Source organism: Eublepharis macularius, chromosome 11 (genome assembly GCF_028583425.1).
Source record: "Eublepharis macularius isolate TG4126 chromosome 11, MPM_Emac_v1.0, whole genome shotgun sequence".
Classification (NCBI taxonomy): domain Eukaryota; kingdom Metazoa; phylum Chordata; class Lepidosauria; order Squamata; family Eublepharidae; genus Eublepharis; species Eublepharis macularius.
The window spans coordinates 46218506-46246053 of record NC_072800.1 but is presented as its reverse complement, the minus strand read 5'-3'; the positions used below and the strand labels follow the sequence as shown (position 1 = coordinate 46246053).

The 27548-nt window shown below is 40.8% G+C and overlaps 1 protein-coding gene across 4 annotated transcripts; it reads left to right on the top strand.

Moving 5' to 3' along the window:
- The first annotated feature begins 93 nt into the window (after window positions 1–93).
- On the top strand, window positions 94–26150 carry OXNAD1 (oxidoreductase NAD binding domain containing 1). Of its 4 annotated transcripts, none has more exons than XM_054992183.1 (8): window positions 94–175; window positions 6902–7047; window positions 7412–7475; window positions 11035–11141; window positions 19195–19336; window positions 23813–24055; window positions 24783–24891; window positions 25752–26150. In XM_054992183.1, the coding sequence occupies exons 2-8, from the start codon at window positions 6926–6928 to the stop codon at window positions 25904–25906; spliced, it is 942 nt and encodes a 313-aa protein (XP_054848158.1). In that variant the 5' UTR covers window positions 94–175; window positions 6902–6925; the 3' UTR covers window positions 25907–26150. The 4 variants fall into 4 exon arrangements, with proteins under 4 accessions (XP_054848158.1, XP_054848156.1, XP_054848157.1 ...); XM_054992181.1 differs by lacking the exon at window positions 94–175 and adding an exon at window positions 306–423; XM_054992182.1 differs by lacking the exon at window positions 94–175 and adding an exon at window positions 306–457.
- The last annotated feature ends 1398 nt before the right edge of the window (window positions 26151–27548 follow it).

Below are 27548 nucleotides of genomic sequence, written 5' to 3'. Positions count from 1 at the left end.
GAGCGAGAGCCAGCGCGCTTGCACTTCCGGTGTATTACCGGAGGTCTTCTAGGAATAGTGACGCTCTATCCCTGGATATCTCTATGGTGGAATTCTTGTTGTTACTTTTTATTGGCATTACCTGAGTATGGAAACCCTGTACAATCTGGAGTCAGAAAGGCCCATCAAGAAATAAGTACGCGCTTCTCCCCTCTTTCTTCTAAGGGGAGGGGGGAGGTGGAAAGACCTGAACGCGCATGCGTCCCCTAGCTGGAGACTAGCGCTTGGCCTGCTGTCTGGAGGCCCGGTCTCGGCGTCACGTGACACACCACAAGATGGCGGTCTTTTCGCCTTGCAACCCTGGGCAGGAAGTAGCGTTATTGATACCGGCGGCTTTGACAGAGAAAGTGCTTAGTGGGAGGTGGCCATAGCCGGCGGCGGAAAGTAAGTGCCACCGTCGTCCCTGGCAGGATGAAAGGTGACTCTGAGGGGTAGAAAAAGCCTTATCCAAAGTGGCTCTCTGGGCAGTGGGTTCAGATCCCTCTTCAGCCATGGAAGCTCGCAGGGTGACCTTGGGCTCGTCACTCTCAGCCTGACCTACCTTGCAGGGTGGTTGTTAGGATAACAAAAGCAACATTGGATTTATCTACCGCCCTTCAGGGCAACTTAATACTCACTCAGAGCCGGTTACAAAGTATGTCATTATCCCCACAACAAAACATCCTGTGAGGTGGGTGGGGCTAAGAGAGCTCCAGAGAGCTAGAACTGACCCAGGGTCACCCAGCTGGCTTCAAGTGGAGAGGTGAGGAATCAAACCTGGTTCTCCAGATTAGAGTCCTGGCACTCTTAACTACTACACCAAACCACTAAAACGAGGAAGGTGGTAATACATAGGTTCTGGTTTGCTTAGTGAGTGAGTTGGTAACCTGTATGTATTTACTTGTGCTTGTTGGGTTTGGCTTGTAATTCATCAGGGCTTACTTTTGAGGAAGCACAAAGTTGCGCTGTGGATAGAGTTTTCAGGTAAGGCTCCTCTCTTTGCAGAGACCAAACACCCCTTCACTATTTTCTGTATTTTTGTGGCTGGACTATTCATCTTCCACATCTTAGCAACCTGAAGACTCCCATTTTGATTTAAAACTTTGTATTGACTTCCTAAGTCCAGCTTCCTTAGCATATGCTGGACAGACTGTTTTCAGAGTACATGTGGCAAGGTGCATATGCTTTGTTGAGGTTTCTGTCTTTCTGCAGCCTTGAAATAAGACCGTGACAGTCAAATCAGCTACATTATAAAAGCAAGCTTTAAAAATGTTTTTGTTCTCTATGAGGGCTGCAAGGTAAGATCACAGAGGACCATGACTCAGAAGGTCTGCTCAAGTTCTAATATATCTTACCCCTTGATTGGAAGGATTTTTTTTGCTGGAGACAAGAAACTTCTTCATTGGCTAGTCTAACTAGAACCCCGCTAAACATGCTTGGAAGGTTCCTGGAAAAACCTTCAAAGCCGCTCTTGGATATAGAAAAAAAGTGTCTCACAAAACCTGAACTTGTGTTCAGTTGAAAACTACGATGGGCTACTGTTGTCTATGAATACAAAGTGGTCTCTCTGTCTCTATTAAATGCACAAGGAAGTAGAGTGAAACCCAGTTCAATTTTATAGTTGAAACAACTATGATGTTATTATGGGCCTGTACCTACTTGGTTCCACTCAACCAATTAGAGTTCCTAAGGCTGAGCTGTGGGTAGCTGAACACCAATCAACATATTTTGGGCCAGTGCTTTGAAGTGATTTGGAAGCTGGGGTTGGTAACTGTTCTATGAACTCTAGCCATATGAAGGGGATGGGAAGCTGAGGAATATTCTTTTCCAGAATACAGAGAGGGCATTGTTTTCACAGTAGATGGGTTGTATGAGAAGGGTTCTGTTATTACAACAGATTCATGGATTCCTTGATCACACTTTGAGAAACACTGAATACCACTTCATGACTGCAAAATGCAACACAGGTTTCATTGATTACCCTCACAACTTTGTGAAGTGAACCAGTATTTACACTATTATAGAGATAGATTCAGGGTTCAAATTGCTTATTCTGCTCTGTTCATAAATTGCAAACTTGCATTTATCTTATCTGTTCATGATCCACTTTCCAGATTTAACTATTGACAGATCTTTGCCAGTTGGCTAATATTATATAAAATTAAAGTTAAAAATCAAAAGTACAAATAATTCTCAATAGTTGCCACTATAATGTAACAAAACAATTGCTAATCCCATCCTCAGAACTTCATATATATAATGCCAACAAAAATACTGACTCAGATGCAAAAAAACACCCCAATATAATATAATATACAGATCAGGTCTGCTACCAGACAGCATATTCCTTCCAAGATCGTAAATGTAACATGAAAAGTAAAACAGTTGTGAACTCATAATCACACCACTGAAAATACCTGTGCTAAATATTGCTAACTCCAAATCCTGGCAAATTAAAGGAGTGTTCCTTCAAACAGACAACAAATATAATAACAATCCTCTATAAAAACAGTTCTGGGAATACAAATCATGACCTAAAATATAACACACTTGTCCAGTACAACTTTTCATTAAGACCCATGGGAGCCACAATCTTCCAAAAATAAAGATCCAAAAGATCTCTCTCTCTCCAACTGTTGAAAGAGAGGGATTCCCAAGGATGAGATGATTTTGGTATCTGGAACTCATTCCTACATGGGAATGAGTTTGTGGTTTCCATGTTGCCAGTGCAGCTGCCAGTACAACACAGCAGCAATGGGGATACATATGGCAGTTTCCCCTGCAGTTTCCCTTCCCATGTCCCAAGCAGTGGCTATTGGGACAACTGGGGCTTTTAAAAACAATAAAAACGTTAATTTCATCTGGTTATAGTGGTATGCTTTTATAACAATAATAGCGCAATCTTAAGTGTTACTCCAGTGTAAGCCCATTGATTTCAGTGGCTTCAGACTAATCAATGGGCTTAGACTGGAGTAACTCTTCTTAGGATTGCACCGAAAGTGTAACAGAATCAGTGAATTCCCAGGCTTCATTTTTTAAAAAAGTCAGTATCTAGCCCCTTCCCTTTTGAAGATACGCCTTTCCGCTTATATCTCTGCAATGGGAAGGGCTAGAGAGTGGCTTTAAAAAACAACAACTGGGAATTCACAGAACCTATTATTGAACTTATAACCTTATAGCAATATAATTGTATGAAACTGATTATTTTAAAAAGCCCTCGGTGGAAGGAGGCAGTGACTGCTGTGAGGACAGGGTCAGGGAAAATGGATTTTGCCACCCATCTGGCAGCCAAACTTTGCCATTCACATGGCAGCCATTCTGGTTTTACTGCAGTCTTTCCCAAAACTTCAGAACAAAGTAGGTTTGAGAAAGACCAGAGAAAACGTAGTGAAACCCTGGGAGGTGGATGTCAGAAAGCAGGAAAAAACCCCACTTCTCAGCAACTTTGTCTCAGGACAGGTAATACATGTAGAAGTCTCTGATGCAATGAATGAATCTTCACCATGCTTTGAAAAGTGTGAAAAAAGAAAGAGCAGGGTCAAGGGCCCATGAAATGCAAGAAGTACAGGGTGAAATATAATCATGCTTATATCTCTGTTAACTGGAACATTGTTGCTCGTTGAATCTGCTTTAGATTAGGGAATTGTAAGCAAGGAACCCAAAACAGGTTTCTACAAACAATATGTGCCATCTGCCAGAGACCAAACTCAGGGACCAGACTCCACAACAAACCACAAAACCAACTTTGAATAGCATAATTAGTGAACAGCCTCTGTGTTTTTTCCTAATTAGATCTGAGTTTTAAATGATTACATTTCATCTTATACTTCCTGCATTTCCTGGCACCTGGACTCTGCTGGGCTTTTGGGGAGGCCTGCATTTAAGAAGTCAAGGAATCTTGCCAAGCTATTAATAATGTGCTGTATATGAATAGGCAGAAAGGCAGAGGTAAGTTGTATGTGGATGTGTGAAATGCTGTCAAGTTGCAGCCAACTTAACAGTGGCCTCTGCTGAGGTTTTCAAGACAAGAGACTAACAGGGGTGGTAACCTAACACTGATTTGAGCAATGGCTATCTATATTAAAATACCTTCTTAGTACTGGGAAGAACGATTTGGAAAAGTATTGCTATTAAAATTCAGCTTTGAAATATTTGGAATTTATGCACCAGCAGATGTTACTGTTGTTATAAGCTGCTTGGTACAAAAATGGTATAAGCAGTGACCAAAAAGGGCTATACAAGCAGTTTTCAAATAAATCCAAGGCAAGGCAACAGTTTTGTTTAGATTATATGCCCCACAAAGGCTGTGACCCTAATCAAGCTTACTTGGGCTATGAAACTCAGTAAAACTTACCTCTCATTAAAGTGCATAGGATCAACTTGTGATGTTTAGGGGTTCTTGGGAAAACTTAATCAAAAGTGCTCTTAGAACAGGCCATTGTAATTAATAACTATCATATTTATGGTGGAGTGATAGCTGAGGCTTATTCACTGTTATAAAATTTAGATAACCACTCCTCCAAATTACATGAAGAAATGGGAAAGGATCTACAAATTGGTCTGAGTTTACAGGAACAGAAATGGATCTGGGAGAACATTACTCCAAAATTAATCTCAATGAATTTGACAGAAAATTTCATAAAATGCTTCTTCAATAGAATCTTACACCACACAAGTTAGCAATTATATATAGAAATCTTTCAGATGTATGTTGGAGATATGGTTTGTCATAAGCAGAACTGATATATGTGTTTTGGGTTTGCTCAGAAAATCAATTTATTTTGGCTAAATCAAAAAGAGTGCAGTAGCACCTTTAAGACTAACCAATTTTATTGTAGCATAAGCTTTCGAGAATCAAGTTCTCTTCGTCAGATGCCTGATACAGAGACTGGTCAAATACAGAAGAGGAGGAGAGAGAAGAGGCAATTAGGGGGAGGAAGGGGGAGGGAGCAATCAAAACATTCCTTTGCTAGTATATGTAAACATCTCCTTTTAGTGTGTGTATCAGTTGGCTTCAAAGGAGTTTGCCCTGTTAGTTTGTAGCAGCCAAACAGCTAGACCATCCAATTCCAATGCAGTATGGGCCTTGGAATTGCATTGGAATTGGATGGTCTAGCTGTTTGGCTGCTACAAACTAACAGGGCAAACTCCTTTGAAGCCAACTGATACACACACTAAAAGGAGATGTTTACATATACTAGCAAAGGAATGTTTTGATTGCTTCCTCCCCCTAATTGCCTCTTCTCTCTCCTCCTCTTCTGTATTTGACCAGTCTCTGTATCAGGCATCTGACGAAGAGAACTTGATTCTCAAAAGCTTATGCTACAATAAAATTGGTTAGTCTTAAAGGTGCTACTGGACCCTTTTTGATTTTGCTACCACAGACTAACACGGCTAACTCCTCTGCATTTTGGCTAAATGTAATTCAGTTCATTAATGATATCACTGGATCCTAACATTAGGACATTTTAAAGGATTTGTATTTTCTTCAGAAGGATAGTTTCAACCATGCTTACAGCTGTGAAGATAGTTATTGTGGCAAATTGGAATAAAATATTTCCCCCGCCCAAGAAAGATTGGTTTAATCGTGTTTGCAAATGTAGCTTTATTAACTAAATTAACATTACCAAAAGATGCAAAGAAATAATTTGCAATGTAAGGATAACTTTTGGAATGTTAGGCAATCTTTGTTATGTATTGAAATGAAAAAATAAGAAATACAACATATCCTTTTGCTTATTATGAATTGCCTTTCTTTTTCTTTTTTCTTATGTACTAAGTCATTATATAACAAAATATATGCAATAAATGTTAAAAAAACAGACTGTAGCAATTGCAGTAGCATACCTGCTAGCCATCTACATTTAAGACAAGAGTATTTCTATTAATGTTTGTCTTCGTGTAGGTGTCCTTGATTGTCTTGTCCTGTATTATGATTTTTCAATCACCTGGGTTTGTCAGTGATGAAATACTAGACTAGATCACACCATTGAACAATAATTGTGTGGTAGTTCTTGTCCATGCAATTGCTACCTGCCTAAAAACATACTTGCTTTAGAATTTGTAGCTCAGCATCTTTATAATGTGTATTATAAGTAAACTTATTGTAAGTATTATAAGTATTTCTGTGTTCTGAGTGTCATTTGCCATGCCTATTAAAATAACTTTTTAACCGTAAAAGAACTTCTGAGTAGCTGAGGATATAATTTTTACAAAGTATGCATTTTATCAGTCTGAGATGGTGTATCAGAACAGATGTAGCACATTTAGGTCTGGTTGTAGTACGAAGCTTCCACTGTCTCAGAAACAGTGTTGTGATGCAGTGATCTACATTTAACTGGTAGGTGGAGGCTCAGTAGGATTTATTTTTTACATTTTGATCTAGCCAATGGTATTGTTTCTTGGCTGGTATCCTTCCATCTCTTCTGCTTCATCGTGCCCAAGACTTCAATGTCAGCTGGTTTGGAACTCATCAGCATATTCAGTGATGGGAAAACCAGCCTTTGGGGATTGGGAGGAACCACATATGCTGATGAGAAGGGTACTGTTTCCAGGCTAGGTGTGTCTGGCTGGAATAGCCACGAGTAGAAAGGGGAATGTTGTTATGATGCAAACATCTGACTCATGGGAAGTGTCTGTGATGTCACCACCTGCCCAGGAATGGACTACTTTTACTTTTCCACCCTCCTAAGTTGCAAATACTTTTGTGATAAGGGTAACGAGTGATTAGTTGGATGTCAAATTGTTCGTTTTAGAGTCGAACAGATCTGACTGCTTGAGATGGCTGTCTAAGCTTCCTTATTGATTTGTGTGAGAGAGAGAAAGAGAGAGAGAAAACAGAACAACAAATCCAAATTATGTACTTCTAAAATTGCCTTTACAGGTGGAATTAAGAGTAAAGAACAGTATGATTTGTGCCGCTGTTTTTGCTATTCCTCCATTACTGAGAAGTAGCACTGCTGTTATTCCTATTTGCTCATCATTCTTACAGCTAAAGCATGCAGCTTTATGTTACTGCACAGTAAATGGGTAAGGTATATTTATTTATTTTTATTTATTTAAAATATTTCTATGGCATAAATGTGTTCAACTGCTATATATTAATTCAACAGTGGAATCTTAAACAGGGTTACACCCTCCTAAGCCCATTGCCTTTAAGAATGCACACTAAGAGACAGAGATTGAAATGTACCCATAAGACAGTTATAAGTTTTAGTGCTGTAACATTTAGTTGATTCATCAGTTAGATTATTTATTTTAAATATCTTATCCCACCTCTCAACAAAATTGCTTCTTTTATAAACCAGCTAATGTTAAATGCGACTTCCCCTGTTTAAGATAGATTGTGCAGTCTGCTGGAGGACAAATGTTACTTTGTGCTTTGTGTTTAAAGCAAAATGAAATCCAAAAAGAAGTCGGATCATCTGGAGAGAACAGCAAATGACTTTCGGCAGGAGGTTAGTATTGTGGTATGGAGGCCTGAAATGAACTGTGTTGCGCAGAGCAGCCTTGGGGGACAACTAAGGGGATGGCATTCCACAGGTCCTGGAGGCTCAGGGTCCTCAGCAAAGTGGCTATAAATCCAGTAGCCTCTGCTAAAGGGAAGAGGAAAAGCATGACCTTGGCCCATTCATTATGTCTTGGCTTAACTCTTATCTTGTAGCAAATAAAATAGAGGAGAGAATAGCATGCAACGGCTTCTGGTCAGTGATGGGGAAGGACACAGCACATTTCTGCTTCTCCTGTTTGACTTGCCAGAAGATGGGGAAACCCCAGGATTGAGCAAAAGCCCTGCTGCAAAACTTGCCCATTGTTGGTGCTCATTGCCGGAAGGATAAAATTAGGAGAACGCACAGGGTACCCAGCCCTGAGCTCCCTGGAGGAAAGGAATGGTGGTGGAGGGGGGTACAGTGCACCTGGAGAGCACTGTTCATGTGAAGGACGAGTGATACGCTTTCTTTTCATGTGATGGCTGAGATGGATCTCGGCAGAAGGGGGCAAGAGAAAGTAAAATAACCTTTGTGTGGGGCTCATGATGTTTTTTGGCAGATGTGGTTTGTGAAATGACCGGATACATTTGATGATGTCTTAAGCTTCTTTCTGAGATTGTGTGCCACTTGTCCTCTTTTAGTGACAGTACGTGCCAGAGTAGCTTGTTAAAAATGAAATGCCTTCAAGTGAGTAAGCAGGCAGTATTGAACACAAAGGACTTTGAAATAAAGCATGCACAGAAAATATTGTCACAATAGCTAGTTCTTACCTCATTACTGGACACAGAGTAATGCTCAGCAATGGTCATGTCCATGTGTGTGTATAATTTTGTGTGTTCTTTTTAATTCTACGTCCTTTAAAATCTACTCTCCATTTTCAGTCTTGTCAATGGACTGTTGCGTGTTGTGCCCTTGCAACTTGGGTTACATGATTAGCCATTAGCCTCCTCTGGATCTATGATTAGCCATTGTGAATTTGAGGAGATAAGACAGGATATAAACATTTTGACTAAATAAATATCTTACCAAAAACCTGTTTTCAAGGAATAAATAGAGATCTTTTAAAAAAACAAGCAGCAGCACAATTTTTAAAACATCCTCCCTGCTTTCCTCTTTGCTGGTCAAGTACTATGAGGATTCACAAACATTTTAAACAAAAATTTGCTCTTTGTGGCAGTGAGACGCACTTGTAATTGAAACAGTTGGAAACTTGCCTTGAAATAGTATCAGTGTTAAGCTTTTTTCCATAAAGTAGATTCACATTTCCTAGATCTGTCACCAACACTTTGCATTTTCTTGATGTAGGAGGTTTTCAAAAGGGCAAAATGGGAATTCGGTATCCCCTTTATATAGAAACAAAGTGGGACCTTAGGGAACTCTTCTTGCCAACTTCAGAAAATTTACACCACCACCAAGAAAGCAGGCATAGGGGTCTGATTTCTATAGTCTTGGTGAGCAAGTTGATAATGCTGTTCAGTTTAGCCTCAGCTTCTTTTCTGTGGCACTCAAGAATCTGCTTAGCATAGAGACACTCTGACATTTATTTGGCGATGAGGTTTATTTACAAATCTGGGAGAATAATTCCAAAGGGAATAAGTGGAGAAATTGAGCACATTTCTATCCCTTTTGCACCTTTTTAGATTGTCCTCACTCAAACATGTTGACTATAACAATTTTGTGTTAAGGACTTAATAAAAACTGGCAATACTCTGTTCACAGATCAGGTCATAGTTTAATGTGAAAAGGGTAAGGCTAAAATATGTACTCATTTCCTACCCTGGGGCTTCTATATTAGGGATAACATTTACCAAGTATCATGATGGCCGAAGACTGTTTTACTAGTATGAATATTCTTTTGGCCTAACGTCTATTAAAGTTAAGGATAAATATGCTTGCTTTTAGTTGGCAAGCATCCTGTTGTTTTACTGGACAGTAGACATGTTGAAATATTTTTATAGAGAGATTCATTTCCTGCCATATGTTTTAAATTAAAACGTTGCTGGTTAAAATTTCATTTCTTGGACGCCAGTCCTTCTGGATGGGAAATGACACAGTTGTAACTGTAGTGTTATGAGATAGTTTTGAGGGTTTTTAAAAAAAAATTAAGCTCTCTAAATTTACGGAGACTTGAGGGAGTCTTCTTAAGCTGACTTTTCAGTATGTTTAAACTCTGTAATCTAACACAAATATTTGGGGGGGGGCATAAATGAGCAGGGCACAGGCTGAGAATGTCCAGCAGGAGCAGCTAAACATTTATTTCTGGGACTGGACAAACTGGAGGATATCAAACTAGGAGAAAACTTCTCAGGAATTTTGAAGATTCTCTGTTCACACATCAATAAATATGAGGGTGAAGGACATTTTAGGCCTATTTGTTCTTCAACCATTTGAATAGTCTGATATGTGTTCAATCTGTACAGTTACTTGAAGGTTTCAGATCTTTGCATTTGGATTCTGCGTTGTATGTCTGAGTGAAGTACTGCAATTCTGAGGGTCTTTCTGCATAGGAACATTAAGTGGTGAGGAATCCAAAGATGCTGTATGGAAAATATTCTCATCATGATGCCTTTCTCCACCATCCAAACTGTGGGCACCATGTGGGGGGTTTTCCATGAGACCCAGCTGAGCCCTGTTTCTCTTTTAGGGCTTTGGAATACCATAGCGCAGAGAGGGAAAGTTGGATGGAAATATGGGGGAAGCTAGCAGATCTCAGGTTCCCTGTGATGGCTCATTGCATACATCCTCACTCATGGTTACTGTATTTTATTTAAGCATCTATATACCATTTATGCAACTGGGGACACAAAGCAGCTTACAAAAAATATTTAAACAAATAAGGAGGAAAAACCAAAAATGTACAACACCAACTCTTGGGCTGGTCTTATATCCACTGGGTAGCTGACTCAGGGCCACAGGCCAAGCCCATTTGGCTCCTGTATCTGACCATAAGCAGGCTTTTAAGTACCTGCCAATGGGAAGAGAAGCAGAAGCCCAGCTTGGATACTTCACAGCTGACAGAGGTGTTCCCAAAACTTCCCCTCCCTGCACCTGTGTAGGAAAATGGAGGACGATTTCTGTGGAGTCTGATGGGAACCTGCTGCACGCTGCACGCTGATTCTGCATCTGTGCTACAAATGGATTCTGCTCTGAGAATTTATCTTTAAAAAAAAAGTGGTGTTTTGCCTGTGAACTGAGCATTTAGTTGATTTAGTTGTAAATAACTTTTTTTGCTTAATTCGCTTAATTTTTAAGAAAAATTTCAAGTATTCTTAGATCAAAGGAATTAAGTTATAGAATATCAGCAAAATGAAATCCTTACTGCTTGGGAATCAAGAATTTTAAATATGGGTCATCAGTCGGTAGCAGCCAAACAATGTAGTTGAGAATTTTTGGTGTCACAGTCTGGCACTAACCATCAGTTGCCGGAAGCATGATTTTGTGCACAAGATATTTTCCGTCTTCTGAGTCTTGTGCTCCTTCCTTGTAAAGAATAGTAATCATACAGAAAATTTTGTTTGTCTTTTAGATTATTTCTAAAGCAAAAGTGTGTGGAATTACCAGTGAATCTGAAACAGTAAAAAGGCTCCGTTTGGCAGTTGCAGATAAAGAATTTACTTTCAAGGCAGGACAATGGTAAGGCTCTGTTCTGGATTTATAAAAAAGAGGAGAAATTTACAAGTATAAACCTAAGAGGTGAACGAAGGGAGACTCTGCAAGACCTGTGAAGGGGTTGTTCAGGCAATCTAATGTGGTTTTTATTGGTAAATAGCAGCCAGTGGGAATACATCCATTTGGATTGGGATTGCAAAGCAAGTGTGTGTTAACCTCTCCCCCCTTTGCCACTTTTCTGTCCTCAGATAGTCCCCTGGAGCTGCTGTTTGAGGGAAATGTATAGGTTGCCTGATGTTGTAACCCCTTCTCACACAAAACCTCTCTTCACAGGTTCAGGTCTTCAGGCAGTCCAAGGCAGTTATAATGCGCTGCCAGTGTTCTCTCTCTTTACTAGACAGAGAGCCCCGACCCTTTCACACACACTCGCAGTCCTGAACCTCTCTCCTTCTTTCAGAGACGCCAGCAGATGGGACAGCCAATTCCCAATATTAACCACCCTTCTTCTAGCTACTACCTAGGGCTGTTGGGGCCAAGGAACTCCACACTGCTTTACTTTTCCCACTGCCACTAATTTCCACAGATCTAGTTTTATAGAGCAGTCAAGGCATTATAGATGTTTGTGCATGTGTATGTGTTTCTCTTCCCTAATACAGACTACCTTCAGTCAGTAGGGTTTAAATATAAATAAGAAGTGAACTTTTATTAAAGGCTAAATAGCACAAAAGTGGTTCATAGAGATATATTGATAGTTTCTTCACACTTTTAGTGACCTTTTAGTTTATTCACACATTCAGGTCATTTTGTACTAAGTATAATTTAGGTGGGTAGCCATATTGCTCTGCAGTAAAACAGCAGGATATGAGTCTAGTGGCACCTTAGTGACCAACAAGATTTTCAGAGTGTAAGCTTTCAAGAGTCAGAGCTCCTTATTTCAGACACTTAAGTATAAGTTTCCTTCCCAACCAGGACAGACTCAGCTTCTGTATATCTCTCTGGCTTAAAGCCTATCTCTGCTCTATACAACTTTCCCTCAGCTCCATAAACTTTCAGTTAACTGCCTTTTCCAACTGTCACCATATTCAACATTCTGTCAGCTCCCATTGGCTATTCTTAGGGAGAGGTAGAACTGCAGTTGTCCATCTCACCTGAATGATTGTTGAAGGCTTTCACGGCCGGAGAACGATGGCTGTTGTGGGTTTTCCGGGCTGTATTGCCGTGGTCTTGGCATTGCACAATGCCAAGACCACGGCAATACAGCCCGGAAAACCCACAACAGTCACCTGAATGATGTCTGCACACTTCCTCTAACAGCAAGTAATAGTTGCAGGATGGTGTTTGAGAATGGGAAAATGCACAGGAAGTTTGGATTAAACCTCTGAGCATCATGGCATTGGTCCAAATCAGGGCCTCCACAGCTGCTGTTTTTACCAATAAGTACTGCTCAAGAGATCCTTTCATGGTTCTTCCTGCATCTTCTGTAGTTTGGATCTAAGTTAGGGGGACAATAAATTTATACAAATAAATTCAAGTGATGCATTTTTATGAAATTCACAGCCACCAAGACTTTTTCCCACTCATCACCTTTGAATGAAACATCTGGAATAGAGGTGGACATGAACCTAGAAAAAAACGAACCATGTGAAGCTTTCATGAACTTGCCCCAGTTCGTGAACCAGTCCGTGGTTCGTGGGGTTTAAATACTCCTTTCCATGCTGCTGCAAAGTGGCACAGAAAGGGGTATTTCACCCCCTCTGGCTTGGATCAGCTGCTTGTCAGGGAGATCCCTGACAAGCAGCTGATCCAGGGGTTTAAATGCCTCTTTCTGTGCTGTTTTGCAGCAGAAAGGAAAGGAGCATTCCCCTCACCGGCTTGGATCAGCTGCTTGTCAGGGCGATCCCTGATAAGCAGCTGATCTGGGGGTTTAAATGCCCCTTTCTGTGCTGCTTGGCAGCGGCAGAGAAAGGGTGATTTCACCCAGCACAGACTTGGATCAGCTGCTTGTTGGGGAGATCCCCGACAAGCAGCTGATCTGGGGGTTTAAATGCCCCTTTCTGTGCTGCTTTGCAGCAGCAGGGAAAGGAGCATTCCCCTTACTGGCTTGGACCCCTGATAAGAAGCTGTTCTGGTGGTTTAAATGTCCCTCTGGTGGTGCTTTGCAGCAGTACAGAAAGGGGTATTGGGCTTTTACACGAACCAAACGAACTGGCCGACCAGTTTGTGGAAGTTCATGGACGATGTACTTCCATGAACTGCTGGTTCGCAAAGCATGAACCAGCCCAGTTCATGACGAACTTTAGTTTATCTTGCAGTTCGTGCCCATCTCTAATCTGGAACAAATAATCTGTGAGATTGTCTCCTGGTATGCTGCATTATCTATGTAGTGTTCTCTGTGATTGATGCAAGTTATTTGATACCTTCAGCTGTATGACAGAATTGGTGGCCTTGATCCAGTGAATCATATGATTACTTCCACATGCCCAACGGAGCAGTGGACTTCTTTTCTCAAACAGCAGACCTACATATCACATGGCAAATCTCTCTTGAAACTGAAGAGGTTTTCAAAAATAGCTTGACCACTGGGTGCATCTGAAGTAGTTCTTTGGATCTTTGGCTATAGCCTGGTTGAACATTTAAAGCTGCTTTATGCCAAGTCAGATCATCGACATGTCAGGCTAAATGGTCTTCTCTCTGACTGGCAGTGACTCTTTCTCATCACCTGCAACCTGATCCTTTAACTCAAAATTCTGGGGAAGAATCTGGGGCCTTCTGTATGCAAATCATGTGTTCTTTCACTGAGCCATGGTCCCTTCCTTATTGTTGCCCTTAATGCTTCAGGGAAACGATCTTTATTGAACATTCCATGTTAGAATTCGCTACTTTGGGTTTATTGAGGGAATTGCTTTAGATGCCATTTTGAGGGTGGACTGAACCTTCTTTTGTAGGTCCATCTGGCGAGCAGGTTTTGTAGGAACCAAAGTTTGTGTGTTAGGGTGTTAATAGCATGAGTTACTTCTACAGTTATAATTTTGCAGTCTTTTACATTTAGAACAAGAAAACAAGATGCTGATTGCAATAATTCATGTTTGTGGAGTAATTTGCCACAAGTCTTTGCACATGTGCACAGATGCATACTAAATTTGAGCTGGCTGGTTCTCGGAGAAACATTTACCCTTCAAAATGTTTTGGTAATTATCATACTGAAAACTGGAATCTTTAATTATAATTACTCTTTTCATTATCTTTCTTTAAAGCATTCTAATTCTGTTTGGCATTCTGACTTTCTGTGGTGCAGCTTGTAAGTGTGATTGTGTTCTAATGAGTGGCACTAAGAACTGGGCCATGAGGGAAAAGGTTAATAAGGCCTACTTTTCTAATGAAGTGGCAGGGTTTGCTTTTCCAGTGCAAACATGCACACTCTTTTTTGTTGCATTTGCATAACATAGAAGTCCTGCTGATTTTTCTTTTTTTCCAAGGTCTAGTTGATTTTGTTCAAGTTATGTCCTCCTAGGGAGGTTTGCCATCACAAACTGCAGCTTAGTGGAATCTTTACAAAGTGTTTGAGACTCTTTTAAGCATGAGTATGTTGAGGTTGATTGCAGGACAAATATAGTTTGGATCGTAGGAAGCTCTTCGATTGGCAAGAGAAGAAAACATCAACACTAATAGGAGATGTATTGTCGAAGGCTTTCACGGCTGGAGAACGATGGTTGTTGGGGGTTTTCCGGGCTGTATTGCCGTGGTCTTGGCATTGTAGTTCCTGACGTTTCGCCAGCAGCTGTGGCTGGCATCTTCAGAGGTGTAGCACCAAAAGAATGAACAGAGCATGGGCTCCAGTTCTGAAAAACACCAGGCCAACAAAACACTCCACACCCGACAATAGCCCTGCAGAGAAGATTAGCACATCAAGCACCAATCCATATGCAAAAGAACCGCCTCAGGATACAGTGAAGCCTCCCGCCATTAGCATTCCACACCCTGGGAAACTCTTACAGAATGACTCAGCTCAACCCCACCCCTCCTGAGTAGATACAAATGACCTACATCTTTTCCACACTGTGACACTGAGAGATCTCTGTCTTTTGGTGCTACACCTCTGAAGATGCCAGCCACAGCTGCTGGCGAAACGTCAGGAACTACAATGCCAAGACCACGGCAATACAGCCCGGAAAACCCCCAACAACCATCACTAATAGGAGAGTTTCATAGGATCCAACCCTATTCTCTCTTACTTTGCTGCTTGCTCCACATCCTTGTTAGAGACTTGGCCTAAATTCTCTGTACTGCTGTTGACTTGCAGTTGCCATTTAAGGTCTTTCCAGAGTATACATTGAGAATAATGTAATAAATGGTCTGGAGGGGAAGAAGTTTGAAACGTAAGCCACTTTGAGGCCCTTCCATTTGAACAGTGGGATATAAAGAAACGAAAGGGGCACCAGGAACATTGGGGCTGAGTTTTGGTTATGTTTCATATAAATAAAGGGAAGAGTCAAACTCCATTAAAGTAATACAGGTATTTCATTATTGACTTTCCTGAGAGAGAGTGCCTTTGTTATGTAGGATTGGTGACAGCAGCCCAGGCAAGGAGGTTTCTGGGTGCAATTTCAGCTTTAAAGGCTATGCTGTGGACTCTCTCTCTCTCTCTCTCTCTCTCTCTCTCTCTCTCTCTCTCTCTCTCTCTCTCTCTCTCTCTCTCTCTCTCTCTCTCTCTCTCTCTCTCTCTCTCTCTCTGTTAGGTAGGAGGAGCCTATACCCAATGCTCAGGTAGCATATGTAGAAAATTTCAGAAGGAAATATTTTTCATGTTATTTTGGAGGAGTTTAGCTATATGTAGAATCCTCTTCCCACCTAATCAAGCTTCTGTTCAACTTGTGTTGATAGACTGTTCAATATAGCACATTTTCTGAAGTTTAATTATGAATATATGCATATAAATAGCATTTATATGAATATAATTACATACAATATCTATAGCTTTCTGGGTGGAATATGTTGGAAGCTGCTGCTGCTGTCTGTAATTAGTGAAGGATTCCTGAGTACCGTTTACTGAGCTGAGGCATCGTTTAGGTATGGGGGAGCTTGCTTCATCGCCTGTGCTATTATTTCTCAGTTAACCATATTGCAGTACTGTAATGAAGTCAAGTGGATTCTGTAGCTTTTCATCGTTGTGAGTGTGCAAATGCACAGATTGGTGTGCAGTCTTTGAAATGTGACTCTGGCGGCTTCAGATGTTTCTGTAGGTTCTTTTTGGTCCCCTCTGCAAGGCCCTCATCAAGTTTAAATAGGATCTCCTCCTCCCTTGCTAATTGCAATCTGCTCTGTTGTTTGAAATCTGTGATGCTATATTGTAGAAGAAAGTGTGTTGCGCTGCTCAGTTTAAGTTTTTAACCTCTTATTATTTACTTTGGAGGATATACCTTGTAACAGTATTCATAACGAATTAAGCATAGAGCTGAGCTCTTGGTGATCTGAACTCCTGTGCCCTGTTTGGTTCTGTACCAAGAACATTCCTGCATATACTTTGTTGTACAAGTTGTTTGTACGTCTTGCTGCTTTCCCTTTCAGTTGATATTTGTGTTTACTAGAACTCATACATGCAGTCCTTGTGTGCACACTTTGTTTCAGAGTTCTGGTTTAGGCTTTTTATTTTATTTTCAACATACACTTTTTTGCCAGTTGTGTATATGTACACATACACAGGTGTCTTTGTTGGACAGGGACTGGGATGGGCTCGTGACCTATCTAGTGACGTGCAAAGTCAAAGCCAATCTTCTTTAGCCCCTGCCCAGAAAGAATTAGTGAGGCTGTGGTGTCTGCTGAAAAGCTGCTTTGAAAGTTTGCAGTAAGAGAGAAGAAGGGGTGGAACAGTAACTAGGAAACATGGCCAGCCTTGTAGGTTTTAAATTAGATACTAATGTTGTATAACAACCAGCCAGTTGCTCAACAGAGGCTAAACCTCGCACGATTTGTACCCAACTGAACTGTATGAATGTATTTTAACTCCATGTGTGCTACAATATTTGTCACTAGAGGGTGCTACAATGCAGCTTGCAGCACCGTTTCATTGATGTGGGCTAAAATTTTTGATCTGCAATAAAATGTGGATAAACTTCTTATTTATGAACTTAAGGTCTTTTCAAGAGTTTATAGCTATTGCTTGAAAAACTTAGTGGTGGCAGTAACGGTGAGTGCAGTTGCAGATTAAGAAATCGTCTTTTAAAATGAGCTCACAATCATTCTGAGCCAATAAAGATGATGGGCATGTGGAAGCAGACACCTCATTGTAGATCCTCTGCTGAATGAAGTTCCATGCAGGTAAAATAAAATCAGTTGCATACTCTACACATATTCATTTACTTTGAAAATCACTGCTGGACTGAATGCAGGTTATGAACGTAATCTATATTGAATCAAGTTTGCATCATCATCTCTTACAAGATTGTTGGTGGATTGAAAACAAGTTCTCCTTTCTGCAGGCAGTGTAGCATTGCAGAGGATCTAATTGTGTTTTCAGTGGGAACAAGCTCAGATCCTGGCCTGCAGCAGCACATGGATCTTTGATCTGTGGCAACTTTATTACTGACCTAACTGTATGACCAATAAGTAACTCTTGGTAGAACTGCCTGTATTTGGACTGGTAAAAGTATTTATGGTGGTCTGGGAATAATACAGGAATAGAAGAAAACTATTTGTTCAGTTTTCCTGGAAGAGGCATGAATTTAGACTTGAGTCTACTTTGTATGAGTTTGGTAACATGCAAAGTCTTGAACTGCTAAATGTCCATGGCACATTATTGCTGTGGCCAATGAGTTACTTGGCAGGAACCTGTCAAACAACAAATATAATGTATTCAGAACTCGATCTATGGAAACAAAACTGTTGCACAAAGTTGAGTAGCAGATTTCAGGGAATCATGCTAGCCTCAAAGTAGCAGCAGCACACTTTGTATTAGTAGCAAGCAAGCTTTTGAGTTCCACATAACTCTTCTCATGATAGATGCAGTGGGTTTTTTAATGAAATGGGGAGGGAGGCAATCAGACGTTCCAGGACATGAGGGAAAGGCCTCACAGGCTTCCATTTTAACCATCTTAAGATGGAGTACATGAGATGTTGCAAACTTAACTGGAATAAACATGGGAGGTGCACACACAAAAAAGGATTTCAGGTTACATTGAGAGCTACTGGGACAGGGAAGCAAGTTGTGGCTGTTCTCCCTTGAAGACAGAAGTGCCCATAGTAATTTGGATCTGTCTCTAATCTGCACACTTGGTTCCCTTGGAAGACAGAGAGCAGAACTATAGAAAAATGTGGTCATTATAATTAGCAAAGACTGAGTTTAGCAGTGCCCTCTGCCCCGGAAGCCAAGTTGGATAGTATTACTTAGGGCACATGACTTCACCCTTTTGTGGAGTGCTAAATTTGGTATTTTCCAAAATAGTCCCGAACTGCAGCTAGCTTTGCTGGTTTATTTCGAAAAAACTCCGCAAGCAGCAGAAGACACATCATTCTACCTATTAAATGATCTGTTTTTGTTGAGGACAAAATCCCAGTCCAGTAGCACCTTGAAGACCAACAAAATTTTCCAGAGTATACGCTTTCATGACCCTGACCTGGATAGTCCAGGCAAGCCAGATCTTGTCTCAGAAGCAAAGCAGGGCTGGCCTTAGTTAGCAATTGGACAGGAAACCTCCAAAGAAGACCAGGGTTGCAGAGGCAGGCAATGACAAACCACCTGTGTTATTCTCTTGCCTCAAAAACCCCAGTAGGGGTCACCATAAGTCAGCTATGACTTGACAGAAGTTTGTACCACTACCAGACTTTCATGAGTTAATGCTGACTTCATCATATACAAATTAGAATAAAAAAGCATCAGCCCGTATATTCGGATCAGAAGGTGAGAGGGATGTTAAAAAGAAGGGCCAGTTGGACTCCAGATGCACAGGTACAATGCAAAATTTAATCAGCTTGATTAGAGCTAGGAGAAATGTGCAGAGGTGAGAAATGCAGACAAGTAGCATCTAGTTAAGCTATACAAGGTCCCTTATGAGCATCCTAAGAATCCTGTGTTTTCTTTTAGGGTTGATTTCTTTATACCTGGCGTCGCTGTTGTTGGCGGATTTTCAATATGTTCAAGTCCTGGTCTTCTGGAACAAGAGGGAGAGTTGGAACTAGCAGTAAAACATACCACACATCCTCCTGCTCATTGGGTGCACACACAAGTATGTGAATATAGTTATGTCCAGACTGGTATTTGTGTCGCATTTCGTTTGTTTTGTACCCCATATCCCAGGGAAGAAAATTAGTTTGACCTCTGTAATAAGGCTACTTTCTTCTCCTGGAATTGTAGGCTCTGTCTTTAATTTTTTTCTTAATTACAGTTTGTCTAATTGCTCCCATGAACAAAGAACCCGTTCCTTCCCCTCTCTCCAGCATATACAGACAGTGACCAGAATGTTTTGTGGACTGCATTTCTTCTAACATGAATGTCAACAGCAGAGCACATCAGCTGCTGTTATGGTCTGGTACCCTTTGCAGTAGTTTGCATGAACAACATTTCCTCTTTTCGGCCCCCTTTAGCGTTATTGTGGTCAAGAGAAATAAGCTCTTATATTGTTGACTAGCTGTTCAGTGTAAAATCAATGCAGTCTTATCACTTGAGCATAAAGAATCCCCAGGTTGATCCTAATCCATCAGTTACCATGTGACCATAAAATGTGCTCCTACTGCTGCTTAAATAGGTTAGTTTCATGCATCATTGGAATTTCAATAAAATAACTCATTTTGAAAGACTTTCTGGCAAAGTATGGACCACACATGCTAATATGAATGCTTGTGGAGATTTCCTGTTGATTCCCTGTTGCCCATTAGGGACCTTGTAAAACCTAGCCTCATAATTATCTCCCTCTGAGGCATCTCCTTGGAGGCTGCCTTCCTTCCTTAATGTGCTTTTCTGCCTTAATTTTTTTAAAATTACATTCATACTGTTGTGGCCCTGAAAGCCAATCTAAACAGTAGCTAATTCTAGAGAAAGTGTGTTGTTTACGTTTGGATTAACGAGAGCACACCAGAAATTCTTTAACTAGCCTGGATTACTGCTGATTATCATTAACATAACTATTATGTTGGTGTTTTAGTTTTTCATGCTGACCGTGTATATCTCCAAGATGACCATTCTCATGCACATTGGATACTTTTGTAAGCCATAAATGGAAGACATAAGAAACTTAACAAAGATGGGGTTGGGTCGTGCACTGCGTCTAAAAAAAAAAGGCATTCTTGAATTTATTAGTAACTGCAAGGGAAATAAACTGGGAGACAAATATGATACTGCCACAAAGAGTGCTTGGATAGCGTTAGTTCAGAGAGTTTGCCTGACTCATAGGCTTCTGTCTTAAGATAAATGCAGTGTTAGTTTATTAACTTTTGCTGTGATACAGAACTATGGTACTCACTCCACAGCTCACGAGGAGCCACATTCAGAATTATTATTAACCAAAAGAGCCATGTGACTACAGGGTGCCCTGTATACGAGACCAGCAAACACACTCATACGATAATATAACATGTAATTTTTAATAGTAGATATATAATGATAATCCTTTTAATTACTGGATTACTTCTGAACATGTAGGTTTTTCTCTACCTACCATTGCTGAGCCTTAGCCAGCCGTTGTGTTTCTGGAATAAGGGTGTGAAGGGGGAGGGTTTCCCTCTCTGCCTTCTTATTCTCTGCTTAGCTTGAAGCATCTTAGGGGGGACAGTGAGATTGCCAAGGCACGTGGCAGTGGAGAAACGGAAGTAAAACCACCACCACCTCCCTGTGGTCATCTTGCCCTTTTCCTGGGTGGTTTCCATGGTTCTGGTGTTTTTTTTGTCTCTCTGTGGTCAGCTTGCTTTCCTCTCAGCAGCTGGCCAGATGTTGGGATCAAAGCGCAGAGGCTACAAAGACGGGGGTTGTTGGAGAAGACAGGCCCTTTATTTCCATTTCTGGCATGAGGTCTGCAGCTCAGGGAGGCTTGCATCTTACCACTCCTCCAGTCCCTTCAGTGGATGTTTCAGTGCCAACTGCAATCCCTACTGTCCAAACGCCTTGCACACTTTCCTGGAACATGGGAATAGGTGCCACATTGAGGAACAATGGCCAGAAGTGCTAGAGGTAGCATGTCAAATAGCTACATGTGGTTCCTGAAATCCTAAGTGAGTATCAATGATATATAGAATCATGGCAAAGACAAATACTGACTGATTCAGGCAACTTTTAGTATCTGTTTAGGTGCATATGTGTGTAACACTGTATAATTTTCAAAACAATATTTAAAAAAATTAAAAATAGATGCAAAAGATTCTATACGTATTTTTTTTCTGCTAATGGTTACTATATAGAATAGTTAGTAACTTTCTGAACAGAGGTGCAGTTAGGGATAGGCACCAAAAAATTGGGGTGCTCCGAATCAAGGTTTCAGGGATACAAAAAGAAAAAAATTCGGTATCCCAAAAGTCCAGGTCAGATTCTCTAATCTGGTTAGAGAATCCTGAATTTATCTGGCTGTTATTTCCTATGGGAAATAATGGGGGAAACTATCCAGGAGGCTTGGGGTGGGGTCATTTTTCAAGCAAACCCCACCACATTTGCAGGAGTCCTACTCCTTCCTATCCACTAAAGACCCCCCCCCCCCAAGCTTCAGGAAGATTAGACCCGAGTGTCCAGTTCTATGAGCCCCTGAACAAGCTGCCCTCAGCCAGTCTCCATTGTTTCCTATCAGGGAAACATTTCCAAGGCTTTCCATGCAAAGGGAAACCTTAAGCAAAGGCAATCCCTAGCCAAAAGCCAGTCCCAAATGCAAGTCTCATTTTCAGTGCAACAAACAAAATGAACCAACAAAGCCCAACAGAACCAAAGTGAATCAATGGAACCAGAGAATCCCAACATCAAACCAGAGAGTTGCAAATGTCAAACCATCTGCCATAAACCTTCCCTGCACAAGTTTGGGGCTTCACAGGCAGATCAGGGCAGTCACAATACACCACCCATCTAGTCCCTGTTTTAACAGGCAAAGAGCCCTGACCCAAGTTCACATAGAGTCTCCTCTCTCCTTTTTCCAGGGATTTCACCAGACAGGCAGCCAGTTGCCTAACTTCAGTACCCTTCTCCAAGCTACTGCCCAGGGCTATTGGAGTAAGCACTCAGTGTTTGCTTTCTCTTACACACTGCCACCATTTAGTTTAAATATATTGGCCATGGCCAGAAAGGTGTGTGTGTGTTTTACTTTTGCTAAGATCCTAGACATCCAGTCATCAGGTTTTAAACAGCAAGAAGGAACTAGTCTTTATTTACAACTTTTAGAGTTCTAGCACAGATATACGTTGTTTCTAATATTTGAACTTTTCAATCCCAGTTCATTCCAACAGTCAATAATCACAGAGTATCAGTTCTCAGAAATCAGCTCTATTCAGGCTGCACAGCCTCCAAATCCTCCCCTCTCGCTAAGTTTCACCCATCCCAAACCCCAGCATCCTGTTATCTCTCATTGGGTGTTCCATGGGAGAGGTGATGCTGGAACAGATTCTGTTCATCAGAAACACTGTAACTTTCATCTTATCTTTGAAACAACTCTCTGAGGTAGGTTAGGCTGAGAAGATGTGAATGGCTCCAGGTCACCCAGCAAGCTTCCGTGGCAGAGTGGAGATTTGAACCTGGGTCTTACCATTATACCGTGCTAGCACTCATCTGACTTTCCTCATCAGACTGATAAAACATGCCAGAATTTTTTTTCCTCTTGGAGTTCTCCCATTTAAATAACCCTTCCAGTAATTAAATAAGCTTTCGATTTTTTAAGGAAAAAATTCATACTCCTACTTGGCCTCAGCAATATTTCAGTCATGTTTTTTGTTGCCTCTTTTGGAGTTGGGAGGAATATATGTATTCTAAGTCTCTAGAATGGTATTTGGATATAACCTTTTTTGTACTTGAGCTGTTGCTATCCTTATGAATGTACCTTTTAAAAAAATCTGTCCAACTATAGTTCATTTGAATGAACAAGCTACTTTAAACAGGAAGCCAGAGGAAATCACTATTTCATGATTTGGTTTGCATTGAAGGGGTGAAAAATCTACCCCAGAAGCATGCCTGAGTCTCTGTGATTGGTAACACCTCTGGTTATCATATGCCCATAAGATCTGCATGCATCTGCCTATAATTGTAAGATGAACATTAAAATGAATGCAGCTTTTAAAATAGAGTGATCCATTATAAGGACATCATTTCTTCCCATTACTTAATGTTTTCCTGGGAACTTTTTACATAAAAGTTTGATTTCAGGGATTGTAATTTTTAAAAACTGTTGTTTTTCAAACATAAAAGGTATAATAACAACTCTATCAAAGCAGCTTCTGGGGATCCTAAAATCTCTTGGGAGTTCTTCTGAACAGCAAGCATGCTTATCTTGATTCTGTAGAATAATGTGACTGCCCCTGCCTTATCACTCAGAGCAATCTGCCAAAGAACATTCTTAACTTTGAGGAATGTGCCTATTAGATGGACTAAACTTTTTCTTCCCAAGTGAATGTTGCTGCCGGTGACCATGTGTCTCTTCAGCCTGCCAGAGCTTTATCTTTGCTGTTGGAGTTCTTGCACTCTGCTGTCTGATTTGCTTTCCAACTAACCATCCTTTCTTAATTCTCTCTTTCCTCTTTAGTGTGCTCTCAACTCCGAGGTGGCTTTGCGAGTGGGAGGCAACTTCTTCTTTGATCCTCGTCCTGCTGACTCCCCTGCAGACCTCGTGCTGATTGCAGGTGGAGTAGGAATTAACCCTTTGTTTTCAATACTGCTTCATGTCGCAGACCTCCATCAAAAACAGGAGAATAGAGGAACTGGATATCATATGGGAACAACTAATCTGTTCTACAGTGCCAAAAACTCAGATGAGCTGCTGTTTAGGGTGAGCCAAATGAAATAAGAATATCTCACTGATCTGGACCAGTTATTGAGGAGAGCACTGTGACTCTTGGGCCATGAAAACAACTTACGGGAAGAGAAGGCAGATAGTGGCATACCACTCTGTTAGTCTAGAAAAGGGGGAGAGTATGAGGGCCAAAACTGGTGTTTGTGGGGAAAGGGGGGGAGGGCCAAGATGGACGTTTGCAGAGGTAACTGCCCTTCTCCTCCCGTGGCAAGAACTGAATATATTCAGTGGTTCTGCCACTTCTCAGTGAAGCAGCAGTAGCCTGAGACCCAAACTAGGCTGTTGCTTTGAGGTACTGCTACTCCCCAGCTGGACCTTTTGCTTGAAAGGCTGGCTCAGGAGGGGCAGTGCAGTTTGGAGAGGTTGCAGGGAAGTTGAGGGTGCCTTTGCAGGCAGTAGGGGAGACATGTGCGTTTCTTCTCTCCTCACCCCCTGTTGAGCTATGTGAGGAGAGTGGAAGGTGAAGTGCGTAACCACTCTGAACTCACTTATTTGCAAGAAACGTTATCTACGATTAAAAGCATGCTTGGATTGCAGATAAAGAAATCCTGTACAATGGTAAAAATGAAGTTGCATATCCTTTCAGACAAGAGGATTCTCAAAATAGAGTGTTGTAAATTCAAATCTTTAAATCTGTGGTGTTGGATTTCTGCAGATTGCATCTGCTTTGATTTATTTAACTTTGGCATCTTTCACATTCCAGAAACACATCCTTGGTTTAACAGATGCATTTCCTGGAAAGATCACATGCAGTTTCCATGTTACACAGCAGAGATCAGAAATCTGTGAGAACCTTCAGCCTTATGTCAAGGGTGTGTTCTACCAATGAGTTTAAAAAATAGTCGTTGTGTTGTGAATTGTCACTTTGGTGATAAGTTGATGATCCAGTTTGGTATAGAGGTTAAGAGCATGAGACTCTAATCTGGAGAACCGGGTTTGATTCCCCACTCCTCCACTTGAAGCCAGCTGGGTGACCTTGGATCAGTCACAGCTTCTAGGAGCTCTCTCAGCCTCACCCACCTTGCAGGGTGTTTCGTTGTGGGGATAATAATAGCTTTCTTTGTAAACCATTCTGAGTGGGCGTTAAGTTGTCCGGAAGGGTGGTATATAAATCAAATATTGTTGTTTTTGTTATACTGAAATTAACTCTTTGGCCAGATTTAAGCTTCAAACCATTTAAGCATTAACAAGAAAAAGAATCCAGTTATTAACTGAAGCATCATCCATGAGAAGAGTATAATCTTTCAAATATAGCAGACAGCTTATCTGGTTGCAGCTATTATTTGCACTCACTGCAAATTAAAATTCTGTTCCCCTTTTCTCACTATGTTTCAAGACAATCTTATTTATTTACTTTGGCAGTATTTAACTAGCCTAAAGGTAGACATGATCTTGTTTCACCTTCTGTTATGCCGCAGCTAGATAGTTTTGATCTCTTTCTAGGATATTGCAGAACAAAAACATTTACCATGGTTCTGTTAATAATAACTGGCCTTTGGCTAAAACAGTAAATCTGAATCTAATAAGGATGGCAGTAAAATCCTTGTAAATTGCCCAAACAGCAGAAAGAGACCTAGCTGTTGAAACATTAGCCATCTTTTTACCCACCCACTTTTTTTACCCCTAAACAATTACATAAGGATTTTTCTTAACTTGTATCTCTTTTTATTAGAAGGAAGAATATCTGGAAAAGATCTAGAAAAATATGTTTATAAGAAGACACTCTGGTACATCTGTGGTCCACCGCCAATGATAGAATCCATCTCCAAGCTGCTAGAAAATCTTGGTGTGGCTCAGAAGAACATTTTCTTTGAAAAGTGGTGGTAGCAGCAGCTGTTTAGCACAAAATAAAAATAGATGATAAAAATTGCTGTGTAGATATGTCGGTGGAAAGGGAGAGGAATGCCTACAGTTTATAGACCATGATCCGTTTTCCATTCACACAAATAACTTCATGTATAAACATCAATTCGTTATTCTAAATTTGCTCAGTAGATTTTATATCATGACAAATGTGTATATGTGACTGTTTCAGATGTAATTTTGAAAAGTAAATAATATATTTCCTTAAGCACAATTGACTTTTTAAAATTATGTATGAGAACTACTTATGCATGCAGGGCTGGGAGAGAATGGGATATGGACTGAGGTCCCAAGAGGAGTCATGCACAAGGCAAGGGAACTGGACATCATGCCTTTCACCATAGCATCTCCTCCTGCCCATAGTTATGGTGGCTTGTCTGTTCAGCAGTTAGGAGCTGCTGCAGTGAAGATGGCAAGCACAGTTCAACACACACTTAGCTGGAAATTGAACCCTTCAGGGGTGCCTACCTTGGAATTAGGATATTCTACCTGAAAGGCCAACTGTTCTTATGGCAAGTGTTTGGAACATTGACAATAAATGTATGTGTCAAAGTAAAACAAAACACCAGTCCCAAATGCTTTATTTGGGAGAAAATCCCATAGTTTTCAATGAGACTTGCCTCCGAGTTTGGTGTTCAGGACTGAGAGTCTGTCTTCTTCTCCCAGGTTGGTAATCATTGGGTAAGCACACTTGATTTTCCATGAATGTGCTTAGTTTGGCTAATTTATCCTTTCTGTACTATATAAATCAGTAGGGCGGCAGCTAATTTAAAGGTGGCTGTGTCACTACATATCCATGGTAATTAGGAACTAATTATCAAAAATGTCTTGGGGCTATCAAAAGGTGCTAAATAAACTAATACTGTGATTTGGTAAAATGTTTAAACATAAGCCTAATTACCTTGTTGACTTTCCCTTTTCTTCATCCTCTAGATCACTATCTGTCAGCATACTTAGTTACTCTCCTTTTAGACAAAGGTATTTTCCACATCTGGACAGGCTTGTGTAGTTTCCTGTCACAGCTGCAGCTGTCAGTACAGCACAGAAGCAACGGGGCTTTCACATGGCAGGTTTCCCTGCATTGTCTCTTTGCCCATCCCCATGAGTGGCTGTTTTTCCACCTGCCACCTGTGGTTTTTTTTAAAGGGCAATTGACGTATTGTTGCTGTTTTTTAAATTGGTCTCTAGCCCCTTTCAAGGGGAAAGGCATATCTCCACAATGAAAGGAGAAAGACTTTTTAACTGAAAACTGGGTATTCAGAGAATGCAGGTAGACCAATTGTTATAACATCATAATGTTATGATGATATGGAAATTGCTGGTTTTTTAAAACAAAACAAAGCCCTCAAATGCTGGGAAGGAAATGGCTACTGCAGGGGACTGGGATGAGAAAATGGCACAGATCTGGGTAGGACCAGCAAGATCCAGACTTTGCAATCCACATGGATGCCAGACCAATTTTTGCTGTGATGTTTACCAAAACATTGCAGCAAAGCAGGTTTGGGAAAGATCATAGAAAAGATGGGGAGAACATTGGAGGTGCACAGAAGCACTACAATACTGTGGGGAAACAGGAAAAAAACTGTATCAAAGCTGGAGCAAACAG

Bases quoted from the DNA above. Each gene is read 5' to 3' on its own strand.
- OXNAD1 (XM_054992183.1), top strand. From the start codon at position 6,926: ATGATTTGTGCCGCTGTTTTTGCTATTCCTCCATTACTGAGAAGTAGC. The intron at 7,476-11,034 runs GTTAGTATTGTG...TTTGTCTTTTAG, and splicing joins CAAATGACTTTCGGCAGGAG to ATTATTTCTAAAGCAAAAGT. The intron at 24,892-25,751 runs GTGTGTTCTACC...TCTTTTTATTAG, and splicing joins CCTTCAGCCTTATGTCAAGG to AAGGAAGAATATCTGGAAAA.